At 38.0% G+C, this 20,441-nt stretch overlaps 1 protein-coding gene across 30 annotated transcripts; it reads left to right on the top strand.

Moving 5' to 3' along the window:
• Positions 1 to 120: 120 nt before the first annotated feature.
• LOC139121273 (DAZ-associated protein 1-like) lies at positions 121 to 20,327 on the top strand. 30 transcript variants are annotated; one of them, XM_070686036.1, is made up of 14 exons: positions 121 to 286; positions 1,804 to 2,011; positions 2,910 to 3,062; positions 3,672 to 3,720; positions 5,121 to 5,203; positions 7,273 to 7,495; positions 7,722 to 7,751; positions 9,092 to 9,298; positions 9,693 to 9,740; positions 13,317 to 13,523; positions 14,740 to 14,772; positions 16,066 to 16,161; positions 17,102 to 17,177; positions 17,672 to 20,327. In XM_070686036.1, exons 1-13 carry the CDS (start codon positions 264 to 266, stop codon positions 17,137 to 17,139), a joined length of 1,398 nt encoding a protein of 465 aa, XP_070542137.1. In that variant the 5' UTR covers positions 121 to 263; the 3' UTR covers positions 17,140 to 17,177; positions 17,672 to 20,327. The 30 variants fall into 30 exon arrangements, with proteins under 30 accessions (XP_070542137.1, XP_070542138.1, XP_070542116.1 ...); XM_070686037.1 differs by having other exon boundaries at positions 14,743 to 14,772; XM_070686015.1 differs by lacking the exon at positions 17,102 to 17,177.
• The last annotated feature ends 114 nt before the right edge of the window (positions 20,328 to 20,441 follow it).

Below are 20,441 nucleotides of genomic sequence, written 5' to 3' on the forward strand. Positions count from 1 at the left end.
TTTTTGTTTTGCCCCCTTGCATCCACTCTGCAGCACTAAGTGGACTAATAGGACGCCTGAAGTGGGCGCTGTATATGCAGCTCTGACTGTTGGCTAGGTCCTTGAAAAATAGCCCGGGAAACCCCGCTTGGGTGTAGGTGGCCATCTTGCCCCGATCCCGAAGCACCTCGCAGATGAGTGATACGCACTTCCTGTATATATTTGTACCCAATTTTAACATTTTTCTACCTCAGATTCAGTAGTTTTACAATTTGTACGCAAAGATGGCTCAGGGAGAAGAAATCGGGTGAGTATAGTAAAGTAATTCGCAGTGTCATCGCAAAATTTTCATTATTTTATTTTCACAAATTTTCATCCCATCTCAGCCATCTGTAATGGTATACATTGCAACTATGAGCTTCATAGCATGCAGCTATGCAATGACCAATGTGCACTCAGTTGAGCATACTGACGATCGGCCGACATATCTTGTCGAACTATTTACATATGAAATTGTTGTTTGAGTGAAAGATTTCAGGTCTCCTTAGGAGTTGTAACAGATCCACGCGTTTCTGTGAGAAAGCTTACCGCAATCTCATTCACCGTTGTGTTTTTTAGTATCCAGAGCGGCGCACGGTGCGAGCATGTATCCCAAGTCGTCCTCGCGTCGTTCACGTAGACCGGTTTTAAAATTATGGCGTCAGGCCATGTCCTGGGATGTCCCGCGACGTTGGGCGTGGTAGAGGGGTTCAGCAGGACCATTTTATGTGTTTGTAACGTTATAGTATAGTTTTACTGCCGCAAGCTTAAAAAAGGGGAAGTTAAATATAGCCAAACACCGAATAGGGAATGTTTGAAAGTTAGCTACTGCTCCGCCAGCCGAACTCTCAATATCTATCCCGATCCCGTGGCAAAACAAATGAGTGAACAGCAGAAAGCGACGCAAACCCAAGAAATTGCGGGTCGTGCATAACCAAGAAACGTTCTCAATAATCAAAATCAGCCGTTGGACGGTTGGTGTACTTGGAGACACTGAGCCTCCACTATCAACCCCTTGTTTTGTCCGCTATTTAATAATTTAAATGCACGCTTTCAGACTTGTTCGAGTTGTCCCCTTTTCAAATTCTATTCAGTGAAGCTTCTATTCTTTACCACTCCACTACCAGCAACTGGAGCCTTTCCATTGTTTCTAGTCGTACGGCATCATGGCTCTTTGGCCAATTATTATTTGCACAGAGAGGTATCATAGTTACCGCCAGCGTATATACATCTACCTCCAGTCAATTTTTTTTTGAAAAAAAAATCTAGTTCCTATTGACCTTAGGTTCCACAGTCTTGGTAAGAGTTAACCTTGACCCCCTTGACGAAGGACAGAATATATAAATATATTTTACTCAAGCACTTTTATTTATGGGCACGTTTTAGCATGGATGATTGAACATGATGATTATTTCAAGGTGTCAAATTTGATTTGCATGTAGATTATTATAGTTGATAATCATCGCCATAGCAGATGTTGTTACATCTTGTAAACGAAAGCAAACAAGGATAATTTCATACTTAATTCACAATGACGTAAATGATGTGACCTGAAAATCGTCACATTCTTGAACTTGAATTAGAATCGCCAATGCACAAGGACATACCATGAGTTGTAAGGCCAAAAGCATCATAGCAAATTCAGCATCACGTTCCCTAGGCGTCAAGGACAAAATGTGACAAACTTGTCATGGAATCATCTTCTTCCTGCACTTTTTGTGTGTGTGTGTGTTCCCACAATAAATACCAACTGTGACATCTGCCATATCTTTTTCACTACCACAGGAAGGTTTTTGTAGGTGGCCTTAGTTGGGAGAGCTCCCAGGACAGTTTACGACAACACTTTGCAAAGTTTGGGGAGGTTGTAGACTGTGTCATCATGACGGATCCAGTCACACAGAGATCGAGAGGTTTTGGGTTTGTGAAATTTAAAGATCCAACATGTGTAGAGACTGTTCTATCAAGTGGCCCACACATTTTGGATGGAAGGACGGTAAGATATACCATTAAAACATTACCTCATACAGCAGTTAAATAAAATTGTCATAATTCGTCTCTTTAAATTATCTACAAGATTTTAAATGGACATGAGAAATAGGTCGAATTCCTACTGGAAAGGGACGAAATTGGTATACTAAACCTTGACATGTGTCTAAAGCCCTCATGCCAATCCAGGTAAATTACAGTATTGATTGTAGCGGTCAACTGCATTACTTCCAAATGTCAGTAAACGCTACAGATGTAACTGTAATTGAAATTTCTGTTCCATTAATGCAGGCATCTCTTTTGTCATAAAGCAGAGAATATTAGAGTCCTAGAAGTTGGATATATACAGAGAAATGTCTGTGCAAAATCTCTCTACAACTATAGTCATGATTTTAAAAAAATCCTCTGTAGATCTTTGTAATGGGTGGAAGATTGATCTTTGCAGCATTTTCATGCAAATATACCTCATTTATTGATATTGGCACTTTATTGTGCACAGACTATTGTATCTTTTCAAATGATTTTTTTGCATATGTTGATTTGAAAATTGATTTTTTTCCAATTTCAAAGTAAACCGTTAAAGTGAACATCTTGTTATAAAGGTCAACATTTTCAAATGCAAGCTTGTTAACTCCAGTTTCCTATATTGAAGTACTATTTCATGGTTTTGGATGAGGTGTACGTGTAATTCTGTAGATTAAAATCAGCACCGGATGATTACCATGTAGTATATCAGCAGGCATCGCGATGTGACATTTTAATTTATGCAACATGAAATCTCAAGGAATTTACAATCAGGGGCTATTACTGTAGTAATACGGCAGTGTGCAAAAGATAGATTTCCATTAGTTCCACTGCCCTCCGGGGAAACAAATCACTTGACGTATGCATGGCTCTTCTTCCAGATTGACCCAAAGGCATGCACACCAAGAAGTCAACAGCAGAAGAGCCGACAGACAGGAAGTTTCACCGGACGAGTAAAAAAGGTGTTCATAGGCGGCATTCCTCCCAATTGCAATGAGGACGACATTAATAATTTCTTTTCACAGTTTGGTAAGGTAAGTCAATGTACCACCCAAAGTGATATCCAATTTCTCCCCTTTCAAGTCCTGTCATATTATAATTGTGACATGTCCTTCAGTTGAATTATTGATAAAATAAATTTGCATATGAAAAGGTTTTATTCAATAGTATCAGTGGCAATATTTCATATCATGAATATCATTTCTATCAATCCTTACCTTCAAATAGCAGTGTTGTGTTGATTATGTCTACAAGGTTATGTGTTTTCTGTGCCAGCATGCAATGAACATGCATTGAAATGTGTACAGTACAGTCAAATTGCTGTTTTGAAGAATAAAAAATAGCAGTGTCCCAAAAATTTGTACAGAAATTGACTTCAGGAGGACAAGTAATTTCCAACAAAAAATGCACCAATGTCCCATCAATTAGCATTCCGAGCCATTGCATAAAATTCACGTCCCTCAGAATGCATGTACACAGTAGCCTGAAGTTATCCAATAAACGACCTGCAAACATAATAAAACATGTTCCTGTGTTCGTGCTCAAAATTTTAAAAATGGCTCTCCAACTGTTCAGGATATAGAATGTGCAAACAATTTAGAAAGATTGGAAACAAAGAGACAATGGTAAACTTATTTTTTCAGGTAACAGAGTTCATCATGATGTATGATCAACAGCAGAAAAGGCCGCGTGGTAAGTTTTTCGTTTAATCATTTGAAGGTCTGCTCACTAGCTTCTATACCACAGAAAAGCTGTTCCTCATACGAGACAATTGCCTTATTATTTTGCTCAATACTTTTGACAGCTTGAATCAAGTTCTGTGGTCTTCGGCAATTTTAATGACCAAATATAAGTAGTTCTGGGACAAATTAACCGTGATGTACATGTTGAAGTTCATATATACATATATATATTTGTCTCATGTGATGAACCATAGTTACCATAGTAAAATACAAAATTAAGTATTCTCATAGTCGTAAGAAATTCATTGTTGTTGTGATAGATATGTTAGCATTAACATGCATGGGAGGGTCAATAGGAAATTCTGGGAAGGGTAAATTTTAATGTTAGCTCTTTTGTTGTTTAATTTCGTATCTCAGACATATCAAAATACGAGTGTTCAGTCCATAAAGTTAATGATGCATGCTGATATTGAGAGCATATAGCAATTCCTATTCTTCATTTCAAAGCCACTGAACAACATCAGTGCCCTGATAAATTTAATTGCCATCACATTTACTGTAACTGGACCAGTCATTACATTTGGGAAAGCTTAGTTTGATATCGATGCTGAGCAATGAAGTTCTACAGTTGTCAGGTGCAATATTACCCGAAAATTCCCTTCTTTTGAACAGACAGCACCCACCAATTGCTATATGCTCCAAGCTTGTGAAGTAAAAAATTTAGTCTGTTGATATAGTGTATGATGTATGTCACTAATTTCACAAGCGTATTATCTTTGTGTATAATATATCACCCTGTATATCTATATTATTTTTTTCCCTAGTTATATTTTTTACTGTTCAGGTATCCAGACTGTCCTTCATTATACATAGATAAACACAGAATCTGTCTGTAAAAACTGCTGCAATATGTGTTCAACATTTCTTGCCATTACCATAATAGAAGTCTTTTTCCACACAAAAATTATCGGACGCAATATCTCATCAATTTTTGTTTGATTTTCTTTTTTATTACGGTCTTAATTGTATTTGAGTTTTGTTCCTTTTGTTGTAATAAGTGGCAGCTTCTTTTTCCTTTGTTGGGTGTACAGCAAGACTAAAAGCATGGCAGCGATGCGGATTCACTGATCAAACATTGTCACATCTGGATGTCGCCACCTTTAGTCATTACTTCACTAGAAAAAAAAATTTCCTTCTCATCTTTGCAAGAGATTGCACCTCTTTAAAATCACCTCTTTCATGTTCTTGGGTCTCTGGTTTGCAAAAAAAAGTTAAAAAAGACAAACAAAGCATTTATGGCGCATTTGCACAATAACTGCAGTGGTTTTTACAGACTAACAAAATACTATTACGTACTCTGGTATTTATTTATATCTCCTGTTACTATGGTTGCCGTGCTGATGTATATAGGCTTTGGCTTTTTGTCGTTCGAGAACGAGGACATCGTGGAGAAAGTGTGCAGTATACGATACCACACCATCAATGGCAAAACGGTGTAGTTGTAGTTCTATCTCTATTTCTAAGTGCCCCACGGAAGATCCCAGATCCTGCGGTGCACAGCAACATGGAAAGGACAATATGCAAAACCAGGGTCCAAGTCTATTTTAGTGATTAAATGCAAATATTTGGAATTATTGCCAATGTTCATGTAAAGTGGTGCATACACAGGATCTCACTGTCAGTGCATAGCTGTTTCCAGTCATCAGGTGCTGCTGTGACTTCTGATCAAGGATCTTCCGTACTGTGAGGAAATGATGTTGTTTCATCCACTCAGCAGACAAGTGACATTCTCCAAGGTCATATCGTCGTCCAATTATCAGAACACACCGGGTTATTTATGCCATCATAATTTGTCTCATACATTTACAGTGAACCGTCCAAATTGTCTGTCATTTGATGGAACAATACCGTTAACTCCACATTACCAACACATAAAACACATAAAAACGTTTAGCCGCCATCAATTTTCTTTTGCTTTGTGTTTTCTGTTATGTTTTTTCATGGTTATGATTTAGTTTGATTTTTTTTACCCCGTTCTACCAATATTGTTACAAGTTGGCCTTTGTAAATAAGTTAATTACTTGGAGCTGTAGGTAGTCGATGTGAATTAATTAAGTTAATTTAATTCCAAATTACAGCACAGCAGACAAACAGCTGACTAAAGGAGCAGCAAGTGTGATGCATTCTCCTTAATAATTAAATCTTTCTAAGCTTCAGGGTTGTCGAAAATCTCAATCCGCTGATGTATATTTCTAGCATTTTAATGTGATAGAACCTTGAAGTGGTGATTTCCGTATCGTCACACATTTAAATACAGTTATAGTTAATCGTATAGAGCATGCTGATGGTAAGATTTGTGTTTGGGCATCACCATAGTTACGTGTGTGTTCATTTCCATACACTATAGAACTGTGTAAGATGTTTTTTAATTTGGTACAATAGATATATAGGCTCCAAGTAGTTTAATTTATTTAGTGCTAGAGATATATTTTAATCGGTTTTAAATTTGTGTTGGCAAAAACTTTGACATCAATATGCCCATCTTATCCGTATTCAATTCCTGACGTTGCTGAAATTCCAAAGGTGAGTCGGCAGAGAGACTCCATTTCCGGTTGTTTTCGGCTTTTACTAACGAAAAAGGCAAAGAGGCCCCTTGCCCCTTGATACAGAGCACACAAAACTGCCGTGATCTCAGATCTACTGTAGTGTTTGTAGGTCTGTGAACTGTTGCCTGCATTAAGAGTTTCCTACTCATGAAATGTCATTTGTTCTGGGTTTGCGGATTAACAGGGGTCTAGCTTTGATGCATAAGATTTAACAAGAAAAGATAAAGAGAGAATAAATTTTGAAGCATTTAGCGGCTCACTCAAAATGCCAAGTGAGGTTTCATGGAGTAGGAATTTCAGTGACAGAGGATGTGCAAGCCACAGTACTCAAGTTGGTAAATAAAACTGTGGTTTGTGCTAGTTTGTTTTAAAAAACATGGGACACTGCAATGTCCTGTGAAGATTACCACCAGTGACCAAAATTTGATTCATCTGAGAGGGGGGGGGGGAAGATTTAGTCATCAACAGCTTTGCTTAAGCCAAGTATTGTGGTTTGCACATATCCTCTGTAATCAAAGAAAGGTAGTCCACTAGATTTCAAGACACTATTATGTTGTAAACTAGTTTGCACTTTAGTTGACATGAGTCACCAGGTTGAAAGAAAAATATGTATCCAAGTCTGAATAGATCAGATCAAAACTGTTGTTTAACTTTGACAATGTTATGCTTGATTTCCGAAATAGGAAATGAAAAATTTCACAAATGCATATGCACTAACCTCTGTTTGTAATGCTTGTCAGCAACTGTGAAAATTTGTTCATGAAGAATGCCATTTATAAACAGCCAGTGTGGTCGATTTGATTTCCAATAATATTTGAGAGGCAGGGGAGTTTTCAAAATTTGGCTCATAAATTGTAAAATACACATAGAGTCTTGAAATCTGTTTGATATGTCATAACAAGAACATGGTAGAGCCTTTTTTCATGTTGTCTTCTGCCGTTATTTGCATTGTACAGGTGGAGTGTAAGAAAGCTGAGCCACGAGATTCCAGGCCATCCCATCAAAATGCACATCACCAGCATCCTCACGGACCTCCTCCAATGTCTGTACAAGGTGGTCCAGGCTGGGGTCCAGGCATGGGACGAGGGGGAGGACCACCTCATGGACAGCCTCATGGTGGGTATGGCCAGGGTGGTTGGCATGCGCCCCCACAGCCAAGTGGATATGGCCCTCCACAAGGTGAGTTCTAAACTTGATATTATTTACCCCTGAAAAGGTGAGCCTGCTACGTTTATCATTCTATGTAGACTGCATTCTTTTTCACCGTCAAGTGTAGACGAACAACTTCAGTATCTAGTTTGTTCATGGTTACTTCATCCCACAAGTTATCACAGAAATGAATCTGACCTACGGCATTTATCAGTTTCATTGAAATGCTTGCATTTATTCATTGTTGTAATTACAGGCAGTTGGCAACCCCCCAACCAAGCAATAGGTACGTCCCATCACCCAGTGATAGCATGCCGTAGATATGGGATCTCATCTCTTTGTTGCACACTGCACCATGCATTAACATGTTTCTGTACATCAGGTTTCATGTAGATTCCTCATTGCATCTGTCATAAGTTACTGTTTGGGGCATGTGATTCTCATGGTTGCAGTGGGCCTGGCTGGAGAATGCCAACAGTAGAATGAGCTCCATGTCACTCATATATCTACCTTGAAATCACTTGAATGCATTTCATGGAACTGAACCCATACGAGAATTGCACTTACAGTAGTGCATGTGACTTGTCATCTGCTGCAACGAAGCTGTCTATTTGCATGTGTTGCACCAGCAAGTTGAATACTTGATGGCAAAAATATAGCTGTAAATGTTGATACGCGTTTTGTTTTCATTATGTCTGGAGAACGCATTTAACCTTCAAAAACATGTTTATCTGCAAAATTGTTGGAGCACTGTCTCAGACTTTTACCAGACAACATGCATCGACATGTTCCAGCGGCAGGTGCATATTTAGATTTGAATTCATTTTAACAATGACACACCGTGCAATGAGCTGTGTAATTTATTTGCTTTCTTTTCATAATTCAGTACCGTAGACTTTTTGCAACCTTTCCGAAAAGAGTGCAAAATAGTTGTCAATTAGCCATACAACAGTTACAGCTGTTATCCTGTGTCAGATTTCCAAACCTTGGTGTGACATAGTATCGTTGAAGTAACATTCTGTCTTGTTTGAAATCAAATATGGACAGACAATTAGTAAGGTCCAAAAATATCAACAAAGGGAAACTACAACTCATTTCACAAAATTCACTTTTGGGACGCACCATTATTGGTTGCTAGAATCCCATTATCCCCTATTACCAACACCTCCCTATGCGGCAATTCTTCAATTGTACCATGGATAGGTACATCATACATTAGGCAAACTGGATGTGTGCGTACACTTTCAACATCAGAATTTAATCCACCTATGATGTGAAACAAAAAGCTCAATAATCAGTATATGTCGTAGTGAAAATTACATGTTCTAGACTCTGCAAACAGCTTTACTCGAAAGAGTAATGTTTTGTTTACATCATTGCCTAGGAAATATAGATGTTTGACTGTAGTTGCGTTAGTCCTTATAACCAGATTTAACAAAAGCGAGAATACCTGCTGAAGCAAATGGCTGAAAGTATATGTATATTAACATATGTGAAGTGAATTAAACCTGCAAGACATTACGGCTTAATTTAAGGAAACAATGTATACACAAAGAACTCCGCGAGATGGGGTTGGTGAAGATAATTACAACGGCATTGATCATGATTGTAATGCACTTTCGACAGGGTTTGGAGGACAACAGGGTGGCTTCCCTGCTCCCGGAGGTCGAGGTGGGGCTCACCCACCTCCAGCAGGTACACCTGTTTCTTTTGCTGCAGGTGGCTATGCTAGCCCCCCTCCAGGCAGCTATGGACCCCCTCCGCCAGGCACTTACTCGGCACCACCAAGTGGGTATGGCCAGCCACCAACCCCCCAGCCACAGCCAACATATGGTGAGTTCTACATGGTTTTAAATATGTACATGTGTGTAGATAGTACAAAAATCAGTCTGTGTGAAGCTAACATTGGTAAATAAAAAAAAAACCAAGGTTACGTCACATCACTAACAACACCCATTTTCAACCACATTGGTAACAAGGTTCCTTCTACGGGTGAACTTCATCTCTCTCTTCATAGTTCTAGTGAATGAAACTCATAACCTTTGGGATCTCAAACTTTTCGAGGTATTGTTGTTTTGTTTGTTTTTTCCTTCGTAAGGTTTCCTTTGATTTCCTTTTGTGCCGTTTTGTTTTTTTTATTTAAATTTAAAAAGTAGTTTGACAACCACATACCTTCCAGAGTAGTGTTTAGTTTAGGTGTAACTGAACTGTTTTGCACTGATTTTAGGAGAAAAGAACAAGCCCGGTGGTGGTTATTCCGAGAAAAACCAGCAAGGTAAACTTGCATTTCACATTTTGGTAATTCCTTTCCTATAGGTGTGCTCTTGAGTTGAGTTTTTCTTTTCTGTTAATTCTTCTTGCTTAGCTCTTTCCTTTCCCTTATTATTTCAACCATTTGCCTGTATTTATTTCTCGCCTTTCAAGTGACCCAGATACTTTACTTTTTCAGTTGACGGCACTATTTTTCATTTACATTATCGAATAAAAAAAGGAGAAAACTACAGAATTAATTAATTACCAATTGAATGGTCTTTGAATGGACCAGTTCAGAAAATTGGTCGCTATACTTTTCAATATTTCTTATGGTTTGCTCAAATAGAAAGAAAAGATACATTTTCAGACCCATACAGCTAAAGACGCATTCACTAACTGAACAAGTAATGAACTCGTTGGTAGCGTTTACCTCTGTGAGTCCAGAGTTACTGAGGCATTGCTTTGTAATGTCTTCCTTCCGTAAGTGATGTATCGTTCACCTACACAAAGTGTACAGTCTCTCTCTCATTGATGTGTGAGATGGACAACCACATTAACTCTCTGTCTCCAGTGTGTCAATCCCAAGTGGTAGTCTGTTTTGATATGTATTTAGATAGCAGTGCATTGTATGTCAAACTCTGTGTTTATGTGAAGGCTTGTACCTTGTCAAATTTCACAGGGGTTCCCCAGTCGTATCGAAACGATCGGATTTGAGTATAACACAAATGTTACTGGGTTCCCACACCCTATACCTATTTTCCTAAACCTTAGCAAAAACACTGCAGGCTGAATAGACCTCGAAGTTCAATGTTTTCCTGTTGCCAAATTTGTTGCATGCTACATGAAAAAGTATACTCCAGCAGCATTTGCTTTTGATACAAACACTGTACCCTCAAAAGAGGGAAGTGTACTTAGCAATTTACAAACATGTTCCTAATGTGCTTGCTCTCAAGGGATGCAAAAGTCCTAAAATTCAAAAAAGGGTTGCCAAACAAGAAAACTTTAAAACTTGATGTGTTCATTTGTGACAAATTTACATACCACTGCCGAACCCCAAAGCTCCACTGGAATTCATACCACCGATACTCCTGGTTTATTCTACAGTATTTGTTATGTATTTACTGACTGTCACGTGTGTCGATGTCTGTTCACTCTACCTTCGTCCTGCTCCACTCAATACTGATAGAGACTAACCAGTTTTCTGCGTGAATCTATTGATGACTTGCGTTCTTGTAAGAAATGTATAGATGTGAGAAACGAGGGTGTACATGGTTTGGTTAAAGGGACATAAGCTGTAACTGGTGGCAAGTTTTTCAGTATTCTGCTTCTGTATATCAACTACCGTGTCTAACCCTAATCCAATTTTTCATGCTGAAATTTCGAGTATTCTCTTTGTCAACACAGCATGTACCGGTATGTGTGTAGTGATCATTGTTTATTGTTTACAAATGAATTCTAGTCCGGACTTGAATACAATTTTCAACAATAACAATGTAGATTATACTCATATAGGTTGTGTTGATATGCTAAATACTTGGCATCATGGCATTAAATTACAGTTTAGGGATACAATGCAGAAAGTGTAGGGAAACCACAAAACAAAAGTTCTGAAAAAATTGCAAAAAGATACAGCTTATGGAGCTTTAATAAGTTTGCTTTGCCCTTGTGTTGCTGTACTGTTAAAACTAATGGCAGTTCAAGTGTCTAAAAGGGCATACATCAAATCTTTTCTAAGCACAGTCTTAAAAGAATGGTCTTTGTATTTAAGGCTGTTTATGCTGTTTTGGAATACACTCCACAATATGTGTTTCACTTTAACCCATTACCTGCCAGACAATCACTTCCCCCATCTGCCAAGTCAGTAAAAAGCGGTATTGAGCCAAAATCATATGTATTTTCACCCACTCGGCTTGGTATGTTATCGCAGCTTTAGTCTGTAAAAATCATGTTTACAGTATCTGTCTTCAGGGACCTTCAAATTTTTCAAGTCTTTGTTAAAATGCACCATATGGGACATGTTTTGCTTCACTAGTTTTAACCAACTTGACCTGATGGTGACATATGAACTTGGCAGGTAAAGGGTTAATGGAACACCGAACAGTGTGTGCATCAAGGGCGTACTACACACAGTAAATATGACTTGAAGGAGTTGAAATTCTCTGTTTTGTCAACTGCATATATTCCCCTTTAGTATAAAGAAGATTGTGTTTAAACATGTTTGTAATTTTCCAGTGCTATTTCACATAATATTACGTGAGTCAAAGCCAAAACAGATGATTAAAAAGGCCTTCACACGTATCAAAATATTTAAGATATTCTATTACAGTTTTCTGATAGCTTACTTTGATTTCAATACAGTTGTCAACTATACTGGTTACAGTATAGTGTATAACTGTCACCTACTTCATCAATCCCATTTTGTGTCACTGCCACGGGTGTGTGTATATGACCTTGATGCAAGTTGTATGCAGTCCGTTGTGAGGGTTTTGCAAGTATACAATATGACATGCTGTTAATATTGTAATTTAAGACCACTACCCGTTCAATTTATGGCCAATGGTTTTGTAAATCTGTAAGTAAACAAAATGTTTTCGCTGATGCAGGGCAGAGCGGTTGCTTACAGGTCACATACAGTTTGAAGAGTAGGGTAGTTCTTTGCTAATTATTTACAAAATATCCTCATAGTGACAGTTTCTATGATGTAGACTATATATATTATCCATTTTCTGCTAATAACTTAGTGTTTATCATTAATATAATATCAAACAGATTACAATCACATTTATGACTAAAAATAAAATGTTCCTAATGTGTCTTATCGTATGATTTCAGTTTTTGTGTAGAATTCTGTATTTAAGGCTGCATTAATAATTGAGCTAAAGTACTTGCCTTGCTTAGCTGGCAAGCTTTTGTATAATCAATAGAAAGTGGATCCTTTTGCAGAAACGTGCAGATAGTGTTATTTGGTTCAAAAATGTACATGCTGGTGGAAAACCCACATCCTCATTTGAGCTCTAATGTTCTGTTCTTCTCTCTAACTTTTTCTTTTTGTAAAAGTCAAGGCAGTAGAGTTTTTTGTAGATTTGAGAATCTTTCAGCCTCTGGTATTTTGACTGATGATAAACTTCTTGAAAGAATGTATAGAGTTAACACTCGCAAACTGTTTGGATAGTTTTTGGTGGCTCTCTTGTCCACATCTCATAATTTCCAGTGTGATAGAAGAAGACTCCTAGCTTTCAGGAAGACACCACAAAAGATTGGGCTCATGTCTTTTGTTTCTCGTAAGATGGCTACATTGTCAATCAAAAGAAGCCCACATTTTGGTTTAGTTTTAAAAAACTGTGACTTGCTCAGTGTACATTCTGACGCTTCATCAATGTAGAATTTTAGAGCAGGGCTTGACTCGAAACATGAGGATGTCATAATTTACCTATTTATTGCAGTTCCTTGTAACGTAAACAGGTCCGCAGTCAACAGTCACAAAGCTGTGTCTCCCAATCATTGCTCAGCTAATGCCACAACTACCTGCCCCTACTCTCCCCAACCAAGATGCTCAAGTCACATGAAGTTTGCCATGATCTCTTTGCCATCCTCACAGGTGCTGCCCCTGCTTACGGCGGATACGCTGGCTACACTGCCACACAACAGCAACCCGACCCGTACGCCAGCCAGCCTGGTCCCGGCAGCTATAGCAACCAACCAACAGCAGCTGGTAACTATGGCAACCCACCTCCCAGCAAAGATAGCAGTGCCGCCAGTGGCACTACTGGTGACTATGGTGCTAATTATGGTGGTGGGCCATATGGTGAGAGGGTGTTTTTTGTTCCGCTTGTTTTGCCTGTGCATGCCCTTTGAAAAGCCTAAAAAGGTGTATAAAAGTATTTATTTTGCCCGGAAAGTTATATCTGAGTGTGATAAAATAAGACTGAATTTCTTTCATATAATTAGACGTGTGTCTGTTAAATAGGAAAGAGCTGGTTTACCTGACAGTAAATGTTCACTTCCTACTACCAGACAGCAAAGAATACCTTGCCAACATGATCATAATTTTTTGTAACAAATATTAAAAAATTGACAAATCATGTATTCTGAAGACAATTGCATCTTTTTATGATGGTGTTGTATGTTTGCTTCTCTGTAGAGTAAACTTCATGTGATTTATTAAGGTTTCAAAGATGTTGTTCTGGTATTTCTGCAAGTTCTTGGAAACAGATAATAAATACGTGGTGTATATATTTACTTCTATGCATACTTATTGCCATGAACCAAAACTCAGAGTCAGCACTTGTCTTTCACCAGTTAGAGTTGTTTTCACACTTTCTGTCATTCTTTTGTCTGGATATAACTGTTTGTGTGCATGTACACCTAATAGCAATAACTGTAACGTGTTTGCTCCTACCCATCAATCCTCAAAAAACTGCTGTGGTCATACAAGGTTCTTCAAGTGCAATTTATTGATAGCGTTAACCCTTTTCCTGCCAGACAATATCACTCCCCATCTGTCAAGTCAGTTAAAAGTGGTATTTAGCCAAAACTTTGATTTTCATGCACTTTGCTTGGTCTGTTATTGCAGCTTTGGTTATAAAAAAATCATGTTTACAATTCTGTATCTATGTTTTCAGGGGCCTTCAAATGTTCAATATTTTGTTCAAAAAAAAATGCACCATGTGGTACATCTTGTGCTTCACTAGTTTTATCCAACTTGATCTGATGATGAAATACGAACTTGGCAGGATAAGGGTTAAAGAGCAAACACAAAGAATTTGTAGTGCTCCTCCCTTTGTAAACATGCTTTGTTTGTCTGACAGCGATATATCTTCATTTGGATCTTTTCGCCAAAACATGAAAAATAAATTTGTTGCACAGCTCAAACAGTAATAGAGGATATTTTAAGTCTACACGATTTTGCACATATTTTTTTTTTCCATTTGGCTACCATATCGTTATTAGTAATGTAAACAATATATTCCCTCATCTTAACCTAAAATTTAACACTTTTGCCCCTTCTTCGTTGCTGTCAGAAGTTTACAATGGTGTTCCTTCAGAATCATCAGGTAAAGAAAACATTTTACAAGGCCTAGCTTGTGCCTCATTCAAATTATTCCTAATTTTCTGCTCATTCATTCATTCATTTTCATGGAAAGTTAATGAATCCATTTTTGAGTTATTTTTCCACCAAAGTAATTTTGCCCCATATTGATGTGGTATAAGAAATGCTAACCTCTTACCCAGTGTTAAACCTGAAGTGCTTATGGCAGCTGTTTTGTTTAACTCAAAAAATATTTGTTTAGGGGGGATAGGGGCAGTGAACACTTTTCTCCAGTTGGGTTTCTGTCAAACAAATTGTTTTCACCCTTTGTTAATTTTGAAAGTAGCTTTGGTTATACTCCCCTGTAAATGCAAGGCTGTGGTATTTCTCCCAACAGTGGTTAGTGTTCTCCACAGACCAAGTAGATGAAAATTCTAGAAGGCACAGGAGAAGGCAGTCAAGAATATTAAAGTTGTAGCAAGCTAGCTATTTTTGTTTCGATTGTCCAATCATTTGAGAAATCTATGTCTTGATTGTGAAGGATGTGTTTGTGGTTTTATTTGTGGTTTCTGTGTTTCTGTGTATGCAAACATTCCACTCAGATTTACATTGGTGCTGTCACTCTGAAGTTTGGTTTCCACAGTGCATATAGTATGCAGAACTTAACCTAGTGAAGTCAACTGATCATGTTTTGTCGATAATGTTCCACTTTGCCTACTTGAAATTTAGCCTTTCATGGCAAGTTAGTTCAAATCTCCAACTACGTTGATTTTCAACATGTTGCCACTTTGAAATATGTCAAGTTCAAATATACTTCTGTGATGAATTACATAAGCGAAGTACCGGTAGATGTATTCTTATGCCATGAATTGCCCCATTTTCTCATTGCATCTACAAATGCCATCTAGCAGCCGACTTTGAAGATTTGATGCGTAGCTAATTTTCTGTAGGAAAATCAGAAGCCCAATTCCTTTTGACATCATTTAGTGTGTGCAAAACATACCAGAAGATTTAGCATTTTTATGGAAGACAGGGTTTCAGTGAGCAATTCTGATTCCTGCATTTAAACAGTACAATTTTTTTTTCTAATAAACAACATCAATGGTTAAATACTGCAAATGACGTGTTTTGAAGACGGCCACCTGGTTCTTCAACAGCAAGGTTGGAATGTCATCTTTGCAAGGGTTAATGTATGCTTCATGTAAGGAAATCAGCAGCAGGCATTATTTATGTCATCAGATTTCATTCCATAGTTCTGCACTCATGAAGGTACCTATTGGTGTGTGTTTGTATTATAAATTTTTTCTCTCTCCGACAGGGTCAATGGGTCAAAGCTATGCACAGGAAGCATCTGGATACGGGCCCCAGCGTGTGACTTTCACTAATGGCTACTCTGCACAGGCTGTGCCACAAGGTAAAGTATATCTCTCTGCTGTATAAACCCTCTATATGCCCCACTTTTTGGAATGTCTCTGTTGTTCTCCATAGCAAAGTTTGACCGTGTAAAGGAAAATGGGGATGCAAAGGTTAAATAATTGGTTGAATGTCCTTAACAAGTGTGTGCTTTCCATGCATGCTATGACTTTTACTCCTAAATCGAATTCCGTGCTTGCAGTGTTTCGTTTCTATGCCTACCTGCATGCAAACTTGTTTTAAAGTGGTGCTTGTTGTTGTGTATTTGTGACCCTCGCATTTGCATAAAGGACGAGATATGGCTTGTTACATGACAGTCGTGTCATATTGAACATAATTATTTGATTTTGTAAAGTGAACACCCTACTCACAGCATGAAACTTATATCACCCGTAAATTTGCTCATGTGCCTGTGCAGATGAAAGACGTTTCCGTGAAATTTGAACGTAACAATAACATGATCAGCCTGTGAAAAAAATTGTGTAGAAGTTGACTTTTAAAAGACAATTGTGCTTGTTTTGGCTACTTTGCTATTGCATGAAATAAAGTAAGATTAAAGTATTAAGTAGAAAATTGTCTCAGTCACAAAGGACTTCAGGCATGCATCAGAAGTCGGAATTTGAGCTTGCCAAAATGAATTGCAATTTTCCTCATTTGGTAACTTTTCCACCTTATTATCTGTTTCCCTCCTCTGACAAAGTTTGTTCTGCCTGAGTCAGTTTTTTACCAGTAACTTTACTAGTGACTGCTAAATACATTAAAAGATTTTATCATCATTTTGACATGTTGAATTTCACAAATATTTTCTAGAAAATCAGGTAAAAGAAATAAAAATACACCACCACCCAACCATTTGTATTGAAATTTTACAACCAAACAATCGTTCATACTAAATGAGAATTTTCTTTCTTTCTTTGCTGTGCATATTGTTTTTTGTTTAGTATTTTTGTCCCTTTCTTCAGAGGTAACACATTTTTGAAGGATGTTTCTTTTTCATGCTGACTTTGCACTACGAAGGCAAGAACCGGTCCTTTTCTATCCATAATTGCAATCCAGTAAATATAATGAAACATTTAGCAGAAAACTAACAATTAATGACCATAACAATCTTAAGAAGGTCACAAAATGAGCAGAATTGAGCGACTTTTGAGGTCTGTCGTGACGTTTGCAGTCTGTGAAATTACTGGAAATAAGTGACACAGATGTTAGAACAGAAACAGCTATGTTTAAGCAGAACTAATGCATGCAATGTGTGAATCTGTCATATTTCAGGTTTCATAGCTTCAGGAGAAATAATGAACTTTTGCCACCTGCTCTCTGTGTAGGAAATATTCCTCTGACATATCCTTATCGTGTGAATGCCGCAAATCTAGCAATATTAGTGTTTTGTATTCTGTTCTTGATAAAGATCACAATGTACATATCACAGGCAGCTGCAATGACTTTGGTACTGTAGTCACATTATAGCAATGTGGAATATTAATGATACATTGCTTTTCTTTCATTCCTAGGAGGGAGTTATGGGGATTCCAGCACTTACGCAGCAACAGCCACTCAGCAAGCGTACCCTGCCCAGAGTGAGACTCCACAGCCGACAGCAAGTGCAACGGCTGCGTACGGACCTGGCTTTGAACGTAGTGCTGTCCCAGCCGCCAATCATATGAATGTAGCCCAACCTTATCATCCGTATAGACGATGAAGATAAAAAAAAGAAAGTTCAAAGATTTTCTCCTCCCCACCAAAATCAGTTGGTCTAGTCTGCTGAGTAGTTGATCTGCCTCCTTTTTCCATCCCATCTGTTTTGTCACTCATGAAAATCAAAACGTTTTGTCGCAGACACTCAGTGTCGGCATTGTGTTCAAGTAGAGTACATCAAAAGTTTCTTTGCAGGTTAGCCAGGGCCCCCGAAAATCAGTTTTGCAGCACGACTTCATTCAAATTCAGCCCTGTCCACCTTGTTAAACATTTTCCATCATCAACCGATTATAACCAGAAGTTTTCTGTAGATGAGTATCCCGAGGACTTTAATGCTTGTACCTCCAGCCAACCAGATTAGAGTTTTATGTGATTGTCCCCAATGACAAGGAGGAAAGCTTTGTTTGTGCGTGTAAAACAATCAAAAGTAGTCCGTGAAACTTGCCAGGTACCTTATTTCACATAATGTGACAATCGGTTTGAATTTGACAGTCCATTATTTCATTGAAGCTCATATCCATATGCTGTTAGACATCTTGTCTGGATATTTTTGTAAAAATTTTGCATATTCCAGTTTTAGTAAATCAATATTTTGAAATGACACTCTATCAGGTAGACAGTAGACTGTTTATTCAACAGCTATAATTTTGTCCTGCACATATTCCCACCCACATATTGTTTGATGTGTAAAATGTGAAATGCTTTGCATCTGGCGCCGTTAGATTCTTTAACGTTTCTTTGATGAAGTTTTCACTTTGCTGAGTCTTAAAATATATATCAACCAAGCTTTCACATATGATACATCATATTTAGTTGACACTTCAAAAGTAGATTTCATGTAAACAGAGTTTTGTCAAGAAGGCTGTGATAGTGTTGTAGCTTCAGAAGCTGTTTCTTCAGTTTTGCAATGTGTTCAGTACTCGGACATTGACAGCAGTGATTTGATTTATGCCTTACAAGTTTACTGGCTGGTGTCCCTGCTGGTTATATATCTATCAAAACAAGGGAGACCAGCCTTGAACTTGGTGATGCAACAATGTAGCTAAACTTTGTTACTTCTTGTAGAGTTCTGTTAATTCTGTAAACAAGGATTTTGACCAATGATAGTAGTTTCATAGTGTTACAAAATTTGCAAAACTAACCTGGGTGTTTTGGGGAAATGCACATTGTACAGAGGACAGAATTAGCTCAGCAACCTAGAAATGGACACTAGCAGAGTTTTTATTTTTATCCGAGTGATGTTTTTAAAACTGTTCGTGTAGTGAGTAGCATTTTGATCAAGAGACTTATTTTGTGAACAACCACAAGCAGACGTGAATCACTTTTTTTTGCATCGCACCTGCATTAGTTTCAAAATCTCAAAAAAAAGTAGAGGTAGTAATTCTGTGATAAATATTCACCCATTCTGACACTAATCAGACTTTTGATTCAGACTTTTCAAGTCTATAAAAGTTTGGAAGATTATGCTCATTGCAATGCTGTATATGGCTGAATAACTGACATGCGTCATGCGTAGAGTAGAGGATGCCGTGATAGTAGTTATGCCATTTCATGATTTCTGCTGTTCAAAAACAAATCAATGATCTGCTGGTGAAAAAAAAGTCGTTTCATTGCTGCATAAGCAGTAAGTCTTTGTTGTAATGGAAATCTAGCAGATTAGTTTATTGTTGGCTGTTTGTTGTGTACTTCTTCAGCGGCTTGTATAAGGACCTGTGACAATCATGTGACAAGTCAAAGGTTTAGAAGGCAGTTCTTGAGGCTGTTAGAAAATGGCAATTCTGTTCCAGTGCTGGCCTGTATTATTCAGCATCATTAAATTACACCATTAAGTGCAGGAAAGTTTTTTCAACCGTGGCACCTGTACATTTGGCATTGTAAAAAAACAGATTCCATGCCTTCCACACACACACAGAGCAATGCCTTCTCAGCTACTTGTCAGTTGCTAGCGTAGATATATACGCAGATGTGCAAGTTATGTCTGGTGCCAGAAGAGGGGAGACTCTTCCGTGGTCATAGCAGTTCAAATATCATGCAATGCCTGAGAGGGCAATTTTTTGGTCTTAGCTTACCCTGCAGCTCAGAAATTATGTATGTACAGGATTATGACTGCCTTGTACATTTCATGTAGCTCAACAACACTGTACAGTTCTGTAAATAACAACCTATAGATCAGCAATACCTGGCAAATGGGATCAGAATTATGTTCCTTACAAGATTACAAGCACCACTGTGTCATTAGCTGCTTTTAGTGTTCATCTGTGCTGAATTTTCAGGTTTCACAATCTCGCTCTCTCTGGAATCAAAACGCAGAGACATTGAGATGCGGGTCATTCTCATATGAATTATGTAAAGTGACTGAAAAGAGTCTGTATATAAAATTCTGACACTATCTGTTGAAGACATTGTTTTCTGTAATTCAGTTTTTGTTTCAGATTGAACAAGGGGGAATAAAATAAAGTTCTTTTCATAAAATGCTGCGTAGTCATGGTATTTGTTTGTGCAGTTGAAAGGGTGACTGGTCTTGGATCTGAGGTATACCTTATCATACTTATTCGATGGTTGCCAAGTTTGCATACTGCTCGTAGA

Source organism: Ptychodera flava, chromosome 21 (genome assembly GCF_041260155.1).
Source record: "Ptychodera flava strain L36383 chromosome 21, AS_Pfla_20210202, whole genome shotgun sequence".
Lineage (NCBI taxonomy): Eukaryota > Metazoa > Hemichordata > Enteropneusta > Ptychoderidae > Ptychodera > Ptychodera flava.

Bases quoted from the DNA above. Each gene is read 5' to 3' on its own strand.
- LOC139121273 (XM_070686015.1), top strand. From the start codon at position 264: ATGGCTCAGGGAGAAGAAATCGG. The intron at 3,063-3,671 runs GTAAGTCAATGT...TTATTTTTTCAG, and splicing joins TCTTTTCACAGTTTGGTAAG to GTAACAGAGTTCATCATGAT. The intron at 14,773-16,065 runs GTAAAGAAAACA...TCTCTCCGACAG, and splicing joins TGTTCCTTCAGAATCATCAG to GGTCAATGGGTCAAAGCTAT.